The 21986-nt window shown below is 45.9% G+C and overlaps 1 protein-coding gene across 2 annotated transcripts in view; it reads right to left on the reverse strand.

Annotated features, from left to right (window-relative positions):
* The window catches only part of FAM168A (family with sequence similarity 168 member A), a 543728-nt gene that overhangs the window by 126200 nt on the left and 395542 nt on the right, over positions 1-21986 (reverse strand). For both annotated transcript variants that reach the window (XM_085623317.1, XM_085623316.1), the window contains one exon: positions 9795-9875. In XM_085623317.1, coding sequence (XP_085479443.1) covers positions 9795-9875 — 81 coding nt within the window. The remainder of the gene's footprint in view (positions 1-9794; positions 9876-21986) is intronic.

Genomic DNA, 21986 nt, shown 5'->3' on the forward strand with positions numbered 1-21986 from the left:
ACAAATTAAACAATGTGCAGGGTATTTTGGGGAACTGAACAATCCCCTCTAGCAACCAGATTCCAATCATGTAAACCCGTAGAGATTTCTGCTTTCATTCAAAACTACTATTTTTTGCATCAAGAGTTAAAAAAGCAAGGGTGGATGGGCAGAGCCACATCATAACTGGGATCGCGGTTATGGAAAGCCTTCCGCTTCAGATCAAAGCCATGGATTTGTATGTAGGCTTTTGGAAGCACCACAATATTTTCCTATTTAGATTGTCTTGATAATGGTTGACGGAGGCCTGTGTTTGACACCCGCGCTTGGTTTGTCTGCTTGGAACCAATACGCCAAAGGGTGAATGCCACGCTTTACAAGTTTTGTTCTGTGCTTACAGAAACTAGCAGAGACGTCTGCATCCAACGTCCTAGAATTGACGAAAATGATGCATGAATCTGTGCTTAAAAACAAATTCCTGTGTAATTTCCCACTTCTTAAGGTCCATGGTGGTAATACAGCAGCTGGAAAATATCACACACCAAGGAATGGGTATTCACAAGGGCTGCAGTACTGCATCAGGAGTTCCACTACTCCTGTAATGAGAGTCTTTCAGGTAAAATAAATAGCCAAAAAAAAGCATGGAACCAATGGTGTGATGACAAAAAAGAACCTTACGAGTCCCCCAAGTAGAAAAGAAGGACCTAAGGAATTAAGTATATAGGAGATGTCCTTTTCAAAGGTGTAACATTCCAAACCTTATTGGGTTCCCCATGTGTGTTGGTTTTTCTCCTTCCAGGTCCTTTCCATTCCGAGGTTTCTCCCCTCCATGCGACTGTTGTCTGCGATCCTCTGGTATTCCTGGTCTCATGCTTGTATCTTCAGCATCTTTCATGTCTGGTTTGCGCTGGTGCCCAGGGACCTTCTCTTGGTCTCCTGGTCTCAAGAGTGTTCGTCTCCGCAACAACTGTCGCCGAAACTAGTAAGCCGGAGTCTTGGTTCTGATAGTCACATATTCCACCAAATTAGTGCTTAATTTTTAAAATAAAGGTGCCAGGGATCTCTGCAGCATGCACCACTCACTGCTCCCAATAGCACTGCCAATAACAATACCAATACAACTAATATCCACCACACACCTAGCAGTGTGACAATTAAGACTATTCAAGGCCACCCCATAGCTATAAGAATGACTTGTGCCACAGGTCATAGTCATTTTAATGTACATTGGATCAACAAACAAATGTGCTGTTCCCTAAGTTAGGGCAGTCTGCCACATGGTGGCGCTGTTCGTCTAAGTGCCGGTGTTGACAATAAGTGCTGGTACTCCGCACCGGAAACCACTGGCTCAAATTAAGCATAACCAGTGCAACTAATGCACAAACTCCCATCAGTGAGGCCTTCGGTACCATTCCCGACTCTAGCAGTCGGTCAGAGACTGAACTCCAGTCCCGTACCTCTCCCTGACTTCCCCTTCTATCCCTGGATCGCTACCATGAGTGTGCTATTCCCTAATTACTCAGGGGTAACGCTAATCACTATATATTTAGGCAGATCCTATGCAGTTTAGATTTTTACTTTTCTGTGCCGCTGTGGACATCGGTCATGCCAGAATGGTAATGTATAATGGACTCCAGCGTGACAGGATGCATGTATGTGTCACGACACATATGCTGCAACCCATGTGCATGCATATGTAGAAATGCAAGTCATCTTGGAATGATCAACAAGATAGACGCCGTGTGCACACATATGCAGATGGGTCGTAACGCATGTGCATGCATTTGCTATCAAATGCCACAACCAAACAACCATTTGCAAAGCCAACAGGTCAACACTCGCCTAAAAAAAGAGAGATAAATAGACTTTGCCAATACTTCTTATATATTCTATAGCTTTATGTACCAGAAACTGGACCTTTTGGGGTATCAGAGCACACGATTAAGTAGTCAGTAGGGTTCATTGGGCCAGTTTCGCAGGTTAGGGACCACAACGGAAAGGGAGGGGTTTCAATAGTTTGAGTAAACAGTGGTAGACTTCATCAGCTAACAATAGGACCGCTGATGTGTTTCTGCAGTATGCTCAGCTCTGAGTTTCTTTTGGTTGCCCCAAAAGCCTGTCACTCACTGAGAAACAGCTTGCACTCATTATTAGGAGTGTCCTCGGAATTGTAGGATTTTAAGCTCTTTCTTAAAACTGCCATACAATGGATTTGTCCTTACTGACAAGGGAATGGAGTTCCAGATTTACAGCACAGAAGGCTAGAAGGCTAGTTTATGAGTTTGTGCTTTTTTTTTAAGAAAGGGGTTTCTAGATGGCCAGAACATATGCTTGGAGTGATCTGAAGCCTAGTAATATTGTTAATATCTGTGCTGGATCATCTGCTGCATCTCCATACACACCTTTCTGTGCTAGAAGAACAAGTTACTTACCTTCGGTAACGATATATCTTTAAGAAACATTAGTTAGTTAGATTCCTTACCTTAGAATATCCCCAGGCGTCAGGCTGGATACGGAAAGATTTTTCGTCAGCAATACCCTTGCGCGTCGCTAGGTGTCGTCTGCGGCTCCGCGTCCGTCGTCGGCGTCGTGATCGCTGGGATGACGTCGGAGTACTTAGACGCCGCCCTCGCGCGCTGTCATCAGTTCTTGTACATAGCTTTTCGCGCGAGGAATGCAGAGCCGTGCAAGAGACCGACACTGGTGCCATGAATCTAGGGCCCTGAAAGGGATGACCTTAACCCTAGATATCAGTTCGCAGAGTGGGGAGGATGGGTGGGACGGTAAGGAATCTAACTAACTAATGTTTCTTACAGATATATTGTTACCGAAGGTAAGTAACTTGTTCATCTGAAAGAAACACGTTAGTTAGATTCCTTACCTTAGAATAGATACCCCAGCAATACCAACCCCGGTGGTGGGTCTGCGAACCAAGATCACACCAGGAAGTCCTGAGAACGGAACGGCCAAAGAAGCCGTCTCTCCGGACTTGGCTGTCCAGGCAGTAATGCTTGGCAAACGTGTGCAGCGAGGCCCACGTTGCTGCCTGACAAATGTCCTGCAGAGGGACTCCCTGTCCCAGGGCAGTAGTAGCCGCCATGGCCCGGGTGGAATGGGCTCTCAGCCCCACAGAAGGATCCTTCTTAGCCAAGGAATAACAGGCCTTAATGCACAAATCGACCCACCGAGAGATGGTTCGCTTGTGCACTGCCCGCCCCTTCTTAGCGCCCACGTAGCCAACAAAGAGTTGGTCGTCCACCCGGAACGGTTTTGTGCGGTCCAGATAGAAGGACAGCGCTCGTTTTGGGTCCAGACGGTGGAGACTCTCTGCCTCTTTCGAGGGATGCAGAGGCGGAAAGAAGGTGGGCAGTGTAACAGACTGGCCGATGTGAAAAGCAGTTGCCACCTTAGGGAGAAAGGAAGGACGAGTCCTGAGAACAACCTTGTCCGAATGGACAGAAAGGAAAGGAGGCTTAGAAGAGAGAGCCTGGAGCTCACTCACCCGTCTAGCAGAGGTGATGGCAACCAGGAAAGCAGTCTTAATAGTCAGAAGATGAAGACGGCAACTATGAAGTGGCTCAAAGGGAGCGCACATCAGATAGGTTAACACCAGGTTCAAATCCCACTGAGGCATTACGAAAGGGAAAGGAGGAAACATATGAGTAATGCCTTTAAAGAATCCAGCAACAACAGGGGATTTGAAAAGAGAAGGCTGATCAGGAAGCCGTAAGAAAGCAGAAATAGCTGAAAGATATCCCTTGAGGGTGCCCAGAGCAGAGCCCTGCTAGGCCAGTGAAAGAAGAAAGAGGAGAACCTAAGACAGAGGGTCGGAAAGGGGATCCACAGCCTTTGCTGTGCACCATGCCACAAATTTGTTCCACCTGCAGGCGTATACCGTTTTAGTGGAGGGACGCCTGGCTGCCAGAATGACATCACAGACTTCAGGAGGCAAGTCAAATAGCATCAACTGTCGCCGCTCAATCTCCACGCATGGAGGTGGAGGCTGGACAGGTTCGGGTGGAGGACCGTCCCCTGCTGCTGCGACCGAAGGTCCTCCTGAAGAGGCAGTCGAATCGGGGATCGAGTGATAGACTGAGTAGTTCGGGATACCAGTATCTTCGTGCCCAATTCGGAGCCACAAGGATGACTTGGGCCCGGTCGCGCCTGATCTTCTTCAGCACTCTGGGCAGAAGTGGTATAGGCGGAAAGGCGTACAACAGACCGCAACTCCACTCGCGACGAAAAGCATCCGAGCGAGTGCCGCCTTGGAAGTTTCTACGCGCAGCACTGATGACATTGCGCGTTCTCTTCGGTGGCGAATAGATCTAACCAAGGCTGAGTTCATCCGCCCTGGCGTTCAGAGAGCCCGCCAGGTGTTGAACCACCAGGGTGATTCCCTAATGTTCCAGCCATGTCCAGAGGCGCAGAGCCTCCTGACGAAGGGTCCACGACCCCACCCCGCCCTGTTTGTTGCAATACCACATGGCGGTGGTGTTGTCCGTGAACACCTGCACTACACTTCCCCGAACAGAGGGAAGGAATGCCTTCAGTGTAAGTCGGATCGCCCGCAGCTCCAATAGGTTGATATGGAGCCGGGACTCCGCCGGAGACCAGAGGCCTCTGATCTCCGCCTCTCCCATGTGGCCCCCCATGCCAGGAGGGACGCATCCGTCACCACTCCGGTTGGGGTAGGGAGAGGGATCTGCCACTGACCCAATCGCGGTCCGTGAGCCACCACTGCAACTGCCTTGCAGTGCCCTTTGAGATCAAGACATGGTCGGACAGGTTGCCCCGATGCTGGGCCCACTGAAACTTCACGTCCCACTGCAGAGCCCGCATCCGCCACCTGGCGTGATGTACCAGCAGGATGCAGGAGGCCATCAGACCCAGTAGCTACAGCACCAACCCGACAAACCCGGGAGGCTGAAAGATCGGAATCAGAGCCTGAATATCCCGAACCCGAACTGCGCCAAGTCCAGAACCGCTCCGATGAAAAGGAGCTTGTGGGAGGCACTCAGATGCAACTTCGGCACGTTGATGGAAAACCCCAGCAAATGCAGGAGGTCGGCTGTAGTCTGGAGGGGCGAGCCCGCCTTCAACAACCAGTCGTCGAGATAGGGGAAAACTGGAACCCCTAATCTGCGCAGATGAACTGCGACCACCGCCATCACCGCCATCACTTTCGTGAACACCCGAGGGGCACTGGTGAGGCCGAAGGGGAGCACAGTAAACTAAAAGTGCTCGTGGCCTACCGTGAACCGCAGGTAACGCCGGTGGGCCGGCAGGACGGGATGTGGAAATAAGCCTCCTGCAAGTCCAACACTACCATCCAGTCTCCAGGGTCTAGAGCAGCCAGAACCTGAGCTAAGGTGAGCATCTTGAACTTCCTTCCGGAGGAAGTTGTCGACGCTCCTGAGGTCCAAGATAGGGCGTAGGCCCCCTTTGCCCTTCTTGGGAACCAGAAAGTAGTGGGAATAACAACCCCGACCTACATCTGGGCCAGGAACGTGCTCGATGGCCCCCTTGGCCAAGAGGGCCGTAACTTCCTCCTGCAGAAGTTGCAAGTGATCCCCCGACATGCGGTGGTACTGCGGTGGCATGGCTGGAGGGGTCGCCTCGAAGGGGAGGGAGTAGCCCCTTCGGACGATTTGCAGCACCCACCTGTCCGATGTGATAGTACGCCAGTGGAGCAGGTGATGGCGAACTCTGCCTCCCACTGGCGTTGAATGGGCCTGAAAGCTCGGACTAGGAAGGCTTTGAGGCAGATGCTGCGGGGGTAGATGTGGGCTGACCGGCTCTCTGCCCCCCCGCTCTGCCTTGGCAGAATCCACGTTTGTGACCACGTTGAGGCTGATTCTGCGGCCTGTGGCTAGACGGACGTGAGGGGGCGCCCCTTCCTTGGCCACGAAAGGGGCAAAAAGCGGAAGTTTGCGGGCACGGGGCAGAGAGGCCCAAGGACTTGGCCGTAGCCCTGGAGTCCTTAAAGCGCTCCAGCGCACTATCCGCTTTGTCGCCAAAGAGGCGACGGCCATCGAAGGGCATGTCCATGAGGGTGCTCTGGACATCCCCGGAGAAATTTGTGGACCTCAGCTAGGCGTGGCGACGAATCGCCACCGTGGTCGCAATTGCCCTACCTAGCGAGTCTGTTGTGTCAAGCCCACATCGTATCGAGTAACGTGCCGCATCCCGCCCCTCAGCAAGAACCTGGGCGAGCCATGTCTGGGCCTCCTCCGGACACTGGGGTAGCACGTCCGCCACCGTATCCCACAAAGAGTGGGAGTAACGGTCCAAAAGGCACGCAGTGTTGATAGACCGCAACCCCAAACTAAGGCAGGAGAACAGTTTCGTTCAAACCTTTAGGACTCCCGATCCGGGGGAGCGGACGGGAAGGCGGTCTGGGAGGTAGAGGCCTGGATAACCAGGCTCTCAGGCGTGGGGTGCACCGATAGAAAGCTGGGGTCGCCCGGTGCGGGACGGTGGCGCCGGGCTACATTCCGGTCCACAGGAGGGACTGTTGAGAGCTTGGACCAGGTGCCCATCAGAAGTCTGTCAGTGCTTCATTGAACTGCAGCAGAGGCTCCGAGGAGCTTACCGGCGGTTGAAGCACTTCAGTGAGGAGGTTAGTCCTCACGGCCACTGCAGGAAGCTCTAGCTGAAGAGACTCGGCAGCCCTGCGCAGCACCACAGAATAGGTAGCACCCTCCTCCGTAGCCACGGAAGGAGGAGAGATGAAGCCAGTGTCAGGGGAGGTGTCAAGACAACTGGCATCCCCCAGCTCTTCTGCCCAGTCCTGAGATAACTGGCACTGCTGTGCCAGAGGGTCCTCAGACCCCTCCCCGTCGTCCCCGTCATCCGACTCCTGGTAGACAGGTGGAAAGGTCGGAGCCGGGCAGTAGATGAATCTGTCATCCATCGGCGCCGGATACGGCGCCGGGTGGCGCTGCTCCGACGCCGGGCCCGGACCGGGACTAAACCTGGGGACGTCGTCGTCTGAAGATGGCGCCGGGGCGGCGACGAATGGGGTCGGCGCCGGCGGAGGGGTCGTGAGGTCGACCGGTGTCGACCGGGATCCCCCGGGGGCCTGTGGCGTCGGGACAGAAGTCTACGACGGCGCCGGAGACGCTGGCTCGCTAGGCCGCCCAGTCGGACCTGCGTGGCCCGAAGGCACGCCGGCAGGCCTCGACGGCGGAGCGAGACTCCTCATAGCCACGAGGAAGTCTCGGATCTCCGTCTGAGTTGCATCGGGCCCAGGGACCGGAGGGTATGGGGCCAGACGCGACTCTTGCGGCGATGGAGCCGCGTGTATGGTACCACCCGAACCCTCAGCCAAGTCGAGCGACCGGCGAGGGGAGTCAGAAGAGCGATGTCGTCTCTTCGACTTCTTGCTGTGCCTCGACTTACCGGAATGAGAGGACTTGGACCCCGACGAGCGGTGATGCCGGATCTCGAGCAGCTTGCGGGACCACTCACGCCTAGCCTTCGAGGTCAAGGCCCGGCAGTCGAGGCACGACTCTGCATCGTGGTCGGCCCCAAGGCAGTAGAGACACCAGCGGTGGTGATCTGTGACCAACACCAGGTGGTGACAGGCGTCCACGGCTTTGAACCCGGGCATCCCTACCGGCACCAGGAGTCGAGGTCGACTCGAAATAGGAACCAAAGAAGTTCAAAAAGTTTAGTCAAAAAGTTACTAAAAGGGTATGCTCTTCCCGGATCTGCGCTTACTGGCGCGGAAAAAAGAAGAACTGACGTCAGCGCATAGGGCGGCGTCTAAGTTCTCAGATAACGTCATCCCGGCGAACACGACGCCGATGACTGACGCGGAGCCGCAGACGACGCCTAGCGACGCGCAAGGGTATTGCTGACGAAAAATCTTTCCGGATCCAGCCTGACGCCTGGGAATATTCTAAGGTAAGGAATCTAACTAACGTGTTTCTTTCAGATATGCAGATTTCAACAAAATTCTGGCCTCTTCAGGAAGCCATTTTAGAATGATTGGTACTGAAGTGATCTGATCAGATCTTTCACTGCCAGAAACCAGTCTAGCTGCAGCACTGAGAAGTGCTTTTCATGGGGCTGAGTATAGTCTGAGACTGGCTGTGAGTGGAAAGTAGCTGCAACCTACACATAAAAGGATTAGTGATCAGACTACAGATTTGAAGACATCTGTTGAGATGAGTGACTTGATTAAACCAGAAAAGTGATTTGGTCTGATCTCCTTGTACTAGAGTGTTAGCACAATAGTGCATATTCATCAATAATGAAGTACAATAATACTGATTTTCGACAACAGCGGGCTTGCAGTTGAGCCTGCTTGCACTGGTCTGCCACAGTGCGGTGAGTAGATCAGATGCAACTCCTTTTTCTGGTGGTTAAATTAAAGATTATGAGGCTAATGTGAATTTCAGCGGACGGGACACTCTACTCCATCACAATTACTATAAGGGCCAGAGGATATAATGCACTTATAATACGGCGGACAGGATATCCATGACGTTTGTGATGGGGTATCCCATTCACCGAAATCTAAATCGGGCTCTACGTAATATCATCTGACTGCAGATCACCTCTGGTCTCAGCTAGGTGCTCTATATGCTCTGGCGAGGAGGCTTTCAACTTCAGCTGGGTGTGATCAGCGTAACGATGAAAAGAGCAGGGCAGTGACTTGACATATTAGGCATTCTCTGACTATTCTTTGCAACAAATTGGTGTTAATTTCAGTCAATGGGGCATTGAATTGGACAAGAGCGCCATGTGGTGATTGCATCATGATTTTGCTTTGATTAAAAATTGAGATCAACACATTCTCTCTGATGAAGATTAATGGGGAGACCAAGAATTTAATTCCAATGGGAGTTTTCTTAGTTTTTAAGTTATTAAATTCTTTCTTGAATCTTTTCCTCTCATGTAGGTGAACAATGAGAGAAAAATAGGTCTGTCTTCAAACACCCTATTCAGCGAAAGTGCTAATCATACACACCAAGTGTTTCTGGGAATTCTCAAGAAATTAACTTTAAACTTTTTTTGAAACATTTTTAGAAACATTAGGAAATGTGCTGATTTTGTAAGAGTTTCGATCTGATTTACTTTTGCAATTAGAAAAGGAACGCTTATGAGGAAGGCATCAATTGTGTGTTTCTGTTGCCACTTTACCAGCAAGAGAAGCCAAGCAGAATCAGCTGTGACTGTGCAGACATCTTTAAATATGGAGCAACGAGTTCTGAGACGCTTTGCTCTGACCAAAGAAGATCCACAAAAATATGGAAATAAGCTCAAGATTTTATCTTTTGTACCCAGGTGCCTACAATAGGCAAGGAGTATAATATGGCTTCCAAGAAGCAGATAAACTCGATTGCAATAACCTACTAACAGTCCAAAGACATCAAGAGCCAGAACCATGACTTGGGTTAATCATTATGTTCTTTACCACAAATTTGACCTAACAAAACTAGATCATTGTTTCTTACTGAATTAGGACACAGAAATGACTGTTAGCAACAAAGGAGAGGCGTGTGCTTAATTGACTAGATCTGTCTATCAATTTCATGAGAGAGTAAATATAGCACGGATGATGAAACAGCAGTGATACATAGAACGCCGTCAAGTCCTATACAAACCCAACACTCAATCTTCCGAAATAATTATAATACTGTGGTGAAAACACAAACTTGTCCAGTATCCAAGACAGAGCTGCATGCTGAGAACATAATAAATCGAGAACAGAAAACATGTCTGCCTGATGAAAAGCAATAGCAGCAGAGTCGACAAGCCACTCGTCTGCGCATCTTGAAAGGCTCTTGAACAGATGCTCCTCTTACCTGGGGCATAGCCGGGGCTGCTGGTGGCATACATGTTCGGGTTGTAGGCAGGTGCAGCTGTTGGGTACCCAGCAGGATATCCTGCAGAGAAGAGAAGAATAAAATCACATCATCAGCCAGGGCTGCCACAGAAGCATCTACAAAACCAGTCCTCCTTCGACAAGGAGGGCTGTCGACAGGCATTAAGGATTTAATGGAGCGTGAGGACTGCAGATTCAAAAACAAATCAAAGCACCACGTGTAGTCAATCACCCTACAGGAAAGGAAGGGTAAGAGGATCTGAAAGAACCTACTATTCTTTATCTCTAACGTGCAAACCTGGCCCAGCTTTGTTCTGCAAAAGAACAGCCTGCTGGTATCCTGTCCTCAAAGGCAGTCACTCAAGCGAAAATTGAAAAGATTCAGAGACAACTAAAGAACACTTAATTACAGGGGGAGCGCACAAACCTGAGCGAGGACTGAAGCGTGTGAAGGTATGGAGGTTAACAATTCGACATCAGAGACGTGAAGATACTCACAAGCAACATGAGATGGGAAAAATGATCCATAACAAAAACTGAGCAGGTTGGGGATGTATCTGAAGAAGAAGCAAGGATCATGGTGGGCGAAATAAACAAATCAACGGCTGGTAATGTGTGCCTGGTTCACGTCGAAGGAAAATGGAGAGAAAAAAATATAGGAAAAATAACACAATACAAAAAAAAAAAAAAAGACAAAAAACTATAAACTCGATCACACAAATCTTCGGTTATGATTAGACACGGCAGGTGGCAGACACCCAAAGGACAGTATCACCAAAGGGTCTTCACTTGGCTGAGTAATGAAAAGGGGGAGAGAGAAGATGGTGTGTGGAGGAGTATGCAGAGTTCATGTACAAACTAAGGCTAACATCCGCTTTCTCTCCCACCCACAAAAATGCAGATACTGGAAAATTAAAGTGTATGGTGCCCATTGCCTTGTTTTGCGGTCTTGCTACAGACAGCTTTAGCTATCTTGCACAGACAGCACTGTGGCCCATACTTTTACATATATTTAATAGTGGGCATTGGGTCGAGCACTTGCCCATGACTGGATAGGTCTTGTCTAATTCAATGTCCTGTTCATTATTCAATGGCTTTCCTACCTATTCCTGTGTTTGTCCACCCCCAAAGCAGTTAGGTTTCACCATCCTTTTTGAGTGACGATTAGAACTTCCACTGCTGACGTCAGGTAACAATTTATCTATCTACATTTTTCTTTCCAACTGAGCTTTAGTACTCAATGGCAGTACACGTCCTGCTCTTCAATTTTGCCTCTTTAATTCTCTTTCGTTCTCTGTCGACCCCACTTATCTCTCCCCACCTGTGACTTCTTAGTCATCATCCATCATACCGCTATCTCTCCCTCTTTCTGATGCGGACACTGAGCACAGCTGCATCTTGCAATCCTTGGCCACTGCTTCTGCTATTGCTTTGCAAGTGTTTGTTTAACTACACCCGCGCTAGCAAAGGCAACAGCCGTGGAAAGCAATCTTGGGACATTTTTTTCTATACTTCCAAGATGGCAGCAAAGTAGCATCTATATGCATCACGGTAACCCTCTTGTATGTATAGAAAATATGGTACGGCCATCTTGGAATGTTAATTTCTAGATTTCCAAGATGGCACCACTTTGCGCATATAAGAAACATGATGGCGTAAACACTGGCAAAGCCAATTCTGATAGTAAAAAAGCACAGAACAGCAAGACTGATTGTCTTTGCTACTGCTTGATTCTTTTAAACAGAGTTTGCCTATATTGTTCAAGTCCTCATTCCATTTTTGGGGCCCCAGTTAGCATTAGCCGAGCTGTGTTTTTTGATAACTCGTGGTTGTTTACACAAAGCAAACTAGTCTTTATTCTCTTCTACAGCCAGGACTAGACAGAGTATTTCTCCCATGCAGCCCCCAAATACAATATTTCGATAGGAGCAAAAAAGTATATACATATTGACATTTTCACAATTTGCTCCTGCAAACAGTTATTGCAGATGGACAGTGCGCCAGACTATGGAGCATTGGGTTAGTTCCTTTGTTAGATTAAAGAACTGTCTGCAAAGTACATGTATTTTAGACAATATATTGTGAAAATTGTACTGTAAATTTAATTGTCTGCCTTCTTCACTTCAATAAAGTTTTATGTAGAGTGAGAAATGAGACATTCGATTCCTTGGAGCTCGGGTTTGCTAATAACTGGGTGCGGTAAACTCTGCACAAACTCCGATCCCTGTGCAGACATAAGTTTGCACAGGGGTCTAAATTATCCGCCACGTGTAATCAGCAGCCCTGCACCCACCCAACAGCAGCCACTGTCACCTGCTTTAAACTTTGGTTTTATATATGTGTTGTCTTCTACGTCGAATAATGCATCCTAACACCTTTTGTGATGCATTTCAATAACGAACGCATGTCGTCCTTTTACCAGCGGGTACGTGAAAGGAGAAACTTATGCGGTAGAGCTTTATAGTTTGGTTTCCTTTGCCCCCTTCATGTAGAGTGCAAAGTTTGGGAGGGAGGGGGGGAGAAACAACCTTAAGTGTGTAAAGGAAGATACTAGCCTGTTTATAAAACCTATCTTTTAATCGGGGCCACTGGAGCTATGAGGAAGGGGAGCATCAAATTATGCAGCGAGTTATGAAGCACAGTGCGGCACATTTTTTGATAGAATTAATTCTTTATTGTGTCATTTTTAGGCATAGTAATACTCTCTGGGCAAAGATTTCACCGCATTATTACTAGTTTAACAACCAAATTCGGAAACTGAAAGATGACCAGTTAACCTTTGCGAAAGGCCTTCCACTGCGTAGAAACACATGGCACCACGTTTTAGTAACTTTTGATCCATTTAAGATGGAAACATTCTTTTTTAATTAAAATTTGCAGATTATGCAGCAGATGATGGATTATATGGCAAATGTGGCAAAGCCGCAATTATACAATATAAAAGCTGCAGCACAATCAGAATCCCAGTGGGCCTGCTTTTAATACACATTATGTACACATCTAGCGACAGATAAATGCAGAAAATAAGCTTCATCGTAAAGGACTTTCGAAAATCTGTGATGGTCCAAGAAATAAAGCAAAATGCAAACTATTCACTAGGAGTGGCCATTGTTTAGCTTAAGAAATAATGCCATATGATGTTCCCTCAGGGCAGCAGTGTCTCTTGTGGATGCTGGGAAGGTAGAATGACTGTTCTACCTGCAGTCCTAGATCGTCTGGGGATAGTTGAGCATTCCCCAAGTACTTTTGAAAGGGTTGAAAAGTTGTGATTTTGCATTGCTGGGAAGTGGTGTCCTGAGAGCGCACCTCGAGCAAAAGAAACTAGGTATATCCTGATAATCGAACGCTTGAGCTGTTGCTTAATAAAATCTCTGCAGTGGGAAGTCACCACACTAAGCTGTGTTGGCAGGTCTTATCGTCCTTTACAGCTGCTGAACCACCAAGAAGATTTTTTTCCATACCCAAAAACGAAAATATTGCAAGTAAAGTGCACCTCTGGAGAATAAATCGGGCAAACGTGGGCACCGCTTAACTTCTCTTTAAACCCAATCAACCCAGCCATTCACAATTAAAACGACCCAAACAGCGCATACATGCCAACACCATCCCAGACAGATCCAAATGCAGGCAAAACAACCATTGTTAAGAAATCAGAAACTGATAGCCATCAAACAACCACAACAGGCAATTATGACAAAAAGAACTACGACTGACTACTGGTTTAGCACTTGAAATCCCAAAGTCTCAAAGTTAATATTCCATTCCTCTGCACAATTCTTCTGGAGTGCGCCGTAGAACAACTCCACTGAAGGTCAGATGAAGAAGAAGAAAACAAAGAAGGAAGGTGCACCAGTAAGAAAAGTCCAGATCCAAACAAGTATCTTTAGTATTTCTTTTTATTTTCTTCTAGTAAAAGACTCAGCCAACGCGTTTCGTTCCACACAAGAACTTCAAGGCAAAATGTTGTTTCTTTATGTCAGACAGAGGCGAAATGCAATGTGATAGTCCCACATGCATACATTTTTTTTTTCCAAGGTCGATGATCACTATATTAAGTGTTAATCGTCTTTAAAACGAATATACCTCAGACATCAATGTCTGTGAATTAATATTTAGTGTAATTGATATTCTGACTCCATAATAAGAGCACGATCAAAAAGGTTCCAATGATCTTGGAAGTCCCATAACCCCAAGAATCCAGGGGAGCAATAACGGCAGGCGACGATATTATCCGTGTCGCGCTCCATTCAATTTTGAAATATATAAACACAGGAAGTGTCGGTCATCTTTCCTTCTTTCTTTCCGACCGACACTTCCTGTGTTTATATATTTCAAAATTGAATGGAGCGCGACACAGATAATATCGTCGCCAGCCATTATTGCTACCCTGGATTCTTGGGGTTATGGGACTTCCAAGATCATTGGAACCCTTTTGATCGTGCTCTTATTATGGAGTCAGAATATCAATTACACTAAATATTAATTCACAGACATTGATGTCTGAGGTATATTCGTTTTAAAGATGATTAACACTTAATATAGTGATCATCGACCTTGGAAAACATTTTTTTATGCATGTGGCACTGTGTCACATTGCATTTCGCCTCTGTCTGACATAAAGAATCGAATTTTGCCTTGAAGAAGTTCTTGTGTGGAACGAAACGCGTTGGCCGAGTCTTTTACTAGAAGAAAATAAAAAGAAATACTAAAGATACCTGTTTGGATCTGGACTTTTCTTACTGGTGCACCTTCCTTCTTTGTTTTCTTCTTAACCACAACAGGCAACTAGTGCTTTATTGATACTGTGTTTCTATTTAGGCAGTTAGCCCTGTGCTGTAAAACCAAAACACTTAACTCACCAACCGTCAATACCAAAGACAGTTTGGAAAAATTTAGCGGAAATGATTCATTTTAAACCATTATGTGACCAGAAATATTGGGCAAAACTGGATGAATTTATAGGCAAGTTTAAAGGTCTTGAGGCTTCCCCTTCGAAGTCTAAATTTTTTTACTCCAGTTACAAAATTTTACTCCAGTTAAAAAAAAAAAGGTTACTTACCTGTAACACAGATCTCCAGAGTTGGTATCCTTCATAGTGTTGCATTTTTGAAACACCTCCACTGTTATGCGTGAAGTTGAAATGAAAACATCCATATCAGAGGTAAAGCACTTATGGGCCTCACTCCCTTGCACCTTGCGGTTTCTCATCCTTGCTATTGCCTCCAGTCACTCTGGAAAGCTACCTGCCCCTCTTCGGCTGTATACTTGCTGTGTGAACTTTCTCTGTAATTATTACTGATGCCTCTTCAAAGCAGTAGGTGAAGCCTTAAGGTTGAGCCTAGGGGCAGTGCGCATGCGCTGCTCGCTCTGCGAGGCATGCTGTATTGGAGTATGCACTGGAAGCCCCTCCCACTCTCTGCCCATATTTGTCATTGGCTTGTGTCAATGTTCTTCGCAAAAGCGGACTTCTGATTCGTAAATATGTTTGTTAGTCCCTCCTTGGGGCTGCCTTGTCTGCATTTGTTACCTCCCATAACGACTGCACCTTTTACTTGGCTGGTTACACGGTCTAGGTTATAAGTGGGCGAGCACTATTTTGTTTATTGTATTTTCAGCGCGCCCACACAGGGCAATGACGGCCGCTTTTCGTATAGAGCGCTATGCCGCTCTAACTTTAAAAGTGGCTGCCCCTACCCCCACAGCACTCACGGCACAATGGCAACGTTCTTTCACCTTATATTTAAAAAATAAATAAAAAATTGCCTGCTGAGTGCGGCACCCACGTTTGGGACACCGCGCTCAGTTTAATTTTATGACTATAATGTGGAGCGCGGCGCCCGCTTCAGGGACACTGCGCTCTGTCTTTTTTTTTTTTTTAACTATTATGGTGGACGCAGTGCCCACTTCAGGTACACCGAGCTGTTTATTTTCATTTTCTTACTTTATTGGTGAACGCGGCGCCCACTTCACGGACACAGCGCTCTACAATTCAATAGGTCTTGCTTTTGCCAAAGTTTTACCTATTGGTGTTGTAAGTGACAATGACTTTTAAGATTATAAAAGACATTGCCATATACTATGCCAATAGCTCAAAATCTCGCAATTGCAAGACCTATTGCATTGTAAATGCTGGTTTCCCTTCTTTCTTGGCTCATTGCTATGGTATTACTGCAAATGAATTTTCCTTTGCCCCTTGAAAAATAAACAAACAGAAGTTCCAGAATTGGAAATAGAGGGGATGGCACTTCCACGTTGTCCGAATGAACTGATTCCACTGACTCCTCGGCATCCACTGAAGGTGTCTAATGGACTTATAAGCCTGGAGGAGCACACAGATGCAGGGTGCCACCAAGCCAAACAAACTCAGGACCACATTGCTGGCAGAAGAGGCTGATACTAGAAAAGCGCGACCACCGGCACAATGTGGCAGAATCACTTGGCTTGAGAAGGAGACTACAGTAGCTGTGTGCACATAATCACCCTAAGATGAAAATCCTTTGAGTTGGACTCGGGATTGAGGTCCGTCAATGTATCGCTCCTGCAAAAGGGTGATTATTGCATTGAGGTATTGACAGGCTAGCTCTGGAGATAATGCTTTCACCAGCTAGACGTTTAATTAATGATGGATACCATGACAATGTATGCCATCCACTGCTACACCTTGGTTAAGGCCTGTGGGACTACAGATACTGAAGGGCAGCACAGCAAACTGAATCCACTGACTCCTCGGTAGCTAGGTGTCTCCTGAACAGATAAGCCTGGGGAAGCACGCAGAGCACAGAAACTGCATGAGTGCAGCAGTAGCATATGTGCCCCTTCTGCCGGGCTACCCCTGATATTTCACTTCGTTAAGTAACAGACTTTTGCGGGTATCAGGACTCTGTGTGCCATGACACAGCTATTCACTGCTACAGTGTGTGTACTCGGTCCCTAAACCTGTGCTGATGTTAATTTGATTTATTTAATTTTCCAGTAACACTATGCAGAAATTTCACTAGTATTATGAAGTTAAATGTCACATGTGAAATGCAGTGTGAATTTATACCACCCACATCTTTGACGAAAATATATGGCTTTAAAGAGCACTGCTGTGGGCTTGGCTGCAGTTTAAAAGAAGCATGCCAGGAAAGTCTTTGACGTGCAAATGTAGAACTGTATTTATAGAAATGTTGTGAAATCTACCTTGGGTGCGTTAATTGAGTTGGTAAGGGTTCTGATTTTTCAAATTAATAATCCATTTTCTTACAAGCAGGAATTGGGATGTTAAAGTACACACTATGCAAATCGAGGAATGCTATCCAATCGTGCAGTAGTGGCGTCTGAAGAACATGAACTGGGGTAGCTAGCTTTTTTTCTTGAGCCTGGTGATGGGATCCTTAAAATGTTTGACACTGCTGGTGGAATATTTTTTCCAAGACGTTCACCTCCAAAGCTCAAGTAATGGCTTTATTGTGTTTAAAACATTCAAGTGAATTGTTCACCTTCTCACCAAATAATTTTTGGCTACTGTATTGTATGTCTATTAGCTTGACCTGCACATCCCCATAAAAATGGTGTGGCTCTCATTGGTGTGTCTTTTGGTTGACTACCCCAGTGCCTATTGAATACGCTGCTAAATCGGTTATGTCAAGGCTAATTTGCACTGACTGCTTGGCAGTATCCATACCTCATCTTGTATCACTCAATTAAAGAAGTCTGTCATGTATACAGGGAGAATGTGGACTGAAACACTAGCCATTTCCCAAACAGTGTGCATCCATGTTATCAGCAAATAATTAGTTTTTGGAGTTGCAAAGCTAGCCTGCATGAGGCAAAACCCTTACACCCTAAAGAGTTTAGTTTTTAGGATCTGTATGGTGGTGCAAAGGGGAATGTGAAATTGTTATCAGGATGCCCCTACTCAAAGCTTTGTGGTGTACGGTGAGCTAAAAAACCCTGGCTCTGAAGGAGTAGGCTTATATTTGATTGAAACATATCAAGATACTGAAGGAGCAGACTGGCTTCCCTGAAGCTTCTGTAATGTAAGGAAGCAAAGCCACACTGAAGGACAAAATTGGTTCAGACGTAAATTTACATGCCAATATTTCAATAAATAGGGAATACTGAAGCTGATCACCGGACGTCTGAATTTCGAGAGCCTCTGCAACTTGTTGAATGACGGTAAAATAGGCCTGCTCAGCTGTGATGTGATACTCCCATTAAGGAAACTCAATTTGCATGGCCTTGTCTATGCCACTAGAATTGTTTTATTCTGCTAAAAGGCTGGAATGATTCTGAAGAGGTGGCAGTACTCTGTGTCACTGGCCTTCAGCAGGAGGGTTTCCAAATTGGAACGCATTGGAATCTGAACCAAAGAGGTTATGAATACAGCAAAAAGTATCATGCTTCACCATGAAGATATTTTCCCCGGTTCTAAAACTAAAAAAGTCCTAGGTGGTTACCTTTGGTGCAATGGGAAATGGAGTAATCTAGGGAAACAAAGAATTGTCCACTGTTCTTGAACTAAGAACCTCCTGGATGGTTTCCTTTGGTGCAATGGGAAATGGAGTGATCAATGGAAACACAAAGAAATTAAGAATGGGATCTATATCATATGTTGAAAGCCTTCAAAGGGACAATGCTCTGGAAGGGGCTCCAACACAGCATGTAGCTGAATTCTGAGCTCTAATTCGCTCTAAGGGGTGTGGTGTTCAAAACATTCACATCATTGGCTGACGGCTGGACAGTGCATAATGAGGTGAATATGCTACTAAATAAAATGCTATTGCATTCCTATGCTATACTGCTTTCTGTAAAATTACGAGGGATTCAAAGCCGGATGGGGAATGATTCATGCAACTGAATATATAAAAGATCCGATGTTGGACAACTGAATATATTTCTTGAGTGCTGGTCACCACAATTTTAAGGATCATGTAGCTTATTTTAAACCCTTTCCACCGTGGCTGCCAGGAGGGCACGCAGAACGTGTTAGCAGAGGGACAATGTGACGCTATCTAACCTCATCATTGACATGCTTCAATGAAAATTCAATGGGATGGTCTCAGTGATGCAGTAAATCTTAAGCAGAAATCAGGTGAGGCAGAGGTATCGGGGTTAATCTCAAAAGGGCAGTAACCTCCTACCTATCTGCTAAATGCATACATTTGGTTAACCAGTGGATTGAGGGAAAGAATGTAATTATCGCAGACATTCTCCCTCATATACAAACCCATCTCATCATCATAGCATCAATTTATTTATTTCCATTAAACGCTACAAATGTATTTCCTTTATACTCATCTTCGTACAATCTTCAAAAATACAACTACTACACCCTCTCCCAAAGTGTTACCACACAGCCAATATCTACACCAATATAAGCCAAATCTAGCCCATCGCCCCTCTGTTTCATCTCAGTGTTTATATCAGATCCCCAGTATATCTCGGTATCATTACTGTATGGGGGGGGGGGGGGGGGAGAAGTACACCCACACTTAGCATGGAAACGGGACATTGCATATACTCACGCCATGCAGCCGCTCTGTCCCAAATTCTAGCTCTCTCCTTACTAAGATGGAATAGGAAATGTAAAAAATAAATATATTAAATACCTAAAAATAACACTTCTATGGGGAATTTGTTCTCTCATTCTGGCATAGAAACTGGGCATTTTAAATGTGATATATACCCACAAATAGCGTATTGCCCCTCTAAAAATTCGACTCAAATGCATAACAGGAGGCAAAAAAATTATATTTTCAAAAATATTCCTAGATTCCGACTTTGAAATCTAGGAGGTACGAAGCGACAGAGTTGATGGATACTTTCTAAGGATACAGTCGTGGAAACAAAAAGTTGAACATTCTCGATGGAATGCTATTAACTTTTATAGCCATTTAAAATTATATACATGGAAATCAATAATGAATTAGAGTTTGCCCAGACAAGCATCGCATGCTTTCCACAACTGTGTCATTGGACTATCCATCCTCGTGCTGCTTCCTAACACATTTTGGAAACAAAGAACATTTTTAAGCATTTCACCGCAATGCATTTGGGTGGAAGTTAAGCAACACAGAATGAAATGTGCAGACAGATGCATGTGCCGTATGATCAGGTCGACATGGTAAGACAGATTCTCCATAAGAGATGCCTCTAAGGGGTATTTCATGTTTCCTTCTTCGCATCTCTCATTCCAGTCTTCTGTTCTTTTCTTTTGCGCTAGTTCAAGAATCCTTATTGTTCTGAGTAACGTGGAGGTTATCGGTGGCATGTGGTGGGCTAAAAACGATGGATGGGTATGCGGCCCAGAGCAATCGTCAGTGGCTCAGATTAACTCAGGCATTCCATCCATCACTTTGTTGTTTTTGTATTTACTGCAATTTACCAGTCACAGTTCAACACCCGGCAAATCACTCAGCAGGTTCTGGTTAGAAGATGGAGCACGTATATAATACATATTGTTCAGTTTCTTCGAAAATGTATACAGGATATGCTATTGAAGATACCTCGATAGAGTATACTATGGGGCCCACGACTGAGTAAAACAAGCATTTGCAATGCAACAGGTCGCGCATTTGCAAGAATTTAAGCTATTGACACTGTAAATGACAATGCCTTTTCAAAACCAACACATATATAAAAGGCATTGTCATTTCTAATGCCAATAGTTAAAAGTCTTGCACATGCGAGACCGCTTTCATAGGAGCCGCGCCCCTTTCTTTAGACGCTGTTCGCCGTATTCAGGTTACAGTGAGCCATGTCTAAAAAACAAAGGGGCGTGGTCGTCATTAAAGTGAAAGCACGTCATGGGGTGCTTTTACCCCAAAAAACAAAAAAAAGTTTTGGGGGGTAGAAGCGCCCCATGCCGTTCTTTCACTTTAAAGTTGCCCGCGTCCCTTTCTTTAGACGCAGCTTGCTGTAACCTGAATACGGCAGCAGCGTCTAAAGCAGGCTTCTCCAAAGAGAAGTTCATGAGCTACAGGTAACTCACCAGGTACCTGTAAGTAGCTCTCCTGTGTGCAGCCCAGAAAACTAAATTTGAAGCTTTTACTTGGTTGAATTATTATAGGTATACCAATATTTAAAGTGTATAGTTGAGACACAAATGTGCTTTTTTCAGAACTCATAAGCTGATACTCTGAGAAAAATGGATGAGTTTACAAAATATATTGGAGGCTGAAGTTTTAGGGATGAATAATGCAATATTGGAAAGTAATTTTAAAAATGTTAGCTTGGTGCCAGAGGCATTGCGCTATGGCTGTTATGTATACCCATGTAAAGGAATTATACATTGACAAAGCTTTTTATATGTTGCAACTTGCAACCATGCCAGATGGACTCTGTTGAGTGCATATGGTGGCCACTAATGTAATCTTGTTTGATGTGGTCACTATTTCAATACCAATAATATTAGTAGCGTTCATTGAGTTGTATTGTACATAAGTAGCTAAGGAGAGGTGTGGCTCACTGGTTAGAGGCGGCAGACCCGTAAGCAGAGGACGGCCCGGGACCAGGGTTCGATTCCCGACGCGGCAGGGTCGTGGACCAGGGTCAGCGGGCTCGATAATTCTCGCCTCGGTGCCTACTTCAGTCAGGGACCACACTCGGCAACTCTGGGCATTAGCTTGCCTCATCTTCACAACGGCCCCCCCAGACCGCCGGGGATGCTTGGTCGCACCTTAGAGATACCCATTAGGGACCATCTCTCAGGGTGAGCCAGGACGGGTTCCCCAGCGGTCGAAGCGCGGAGATACTCCTCCGGGAGTCGATTCTAGCGCTATATAAACCCACAATTAAATCAATTAAATTAAATTACAGAAAAGGTAGGAGAACCCTGGCCTAAAGAAAGGGGCGCGGCCACTATGTAAGTAAAAGCATGGTATGGGGCTTTTACTGCAAAAAAATATTTTTTTCGAAGTGAGGCTGATAAAGTTAAAGCGGACAGTGCTGCCAAAAATTAAATAAATAACGAAGCACGGCCGCTATACTTAAAGCAGACCGCACTGCTAAAGCAAATAAATAAAGAAATGAAGCCGCTATAGTTAAAGCGGACCGCCTTTAGTAATTAAAATAAAAGCCGGTGGCGTGCTGCTTGTAGGAAGACACGTGATGGGTGGAATAGAGGCAAATCATTGAAGAAATTTATGCTCACAGCCTAGATAAAGCAGACCGTGTAACACAAGTAAAA

The sequence above is a fragment of the Triturus cristatus genome, chromosome 8, assembly GCF_964204655.1.
Source record: "Triturus cristatus chromosome 8, aTriCri1.1, whole genome shotgun sequence".
Taxonomy (NCBI): Eukaryota; Metazoa; Chordata; class Amphibia; order Caudata; family Salamandridae; genus Triturus; species Triturus cristatus.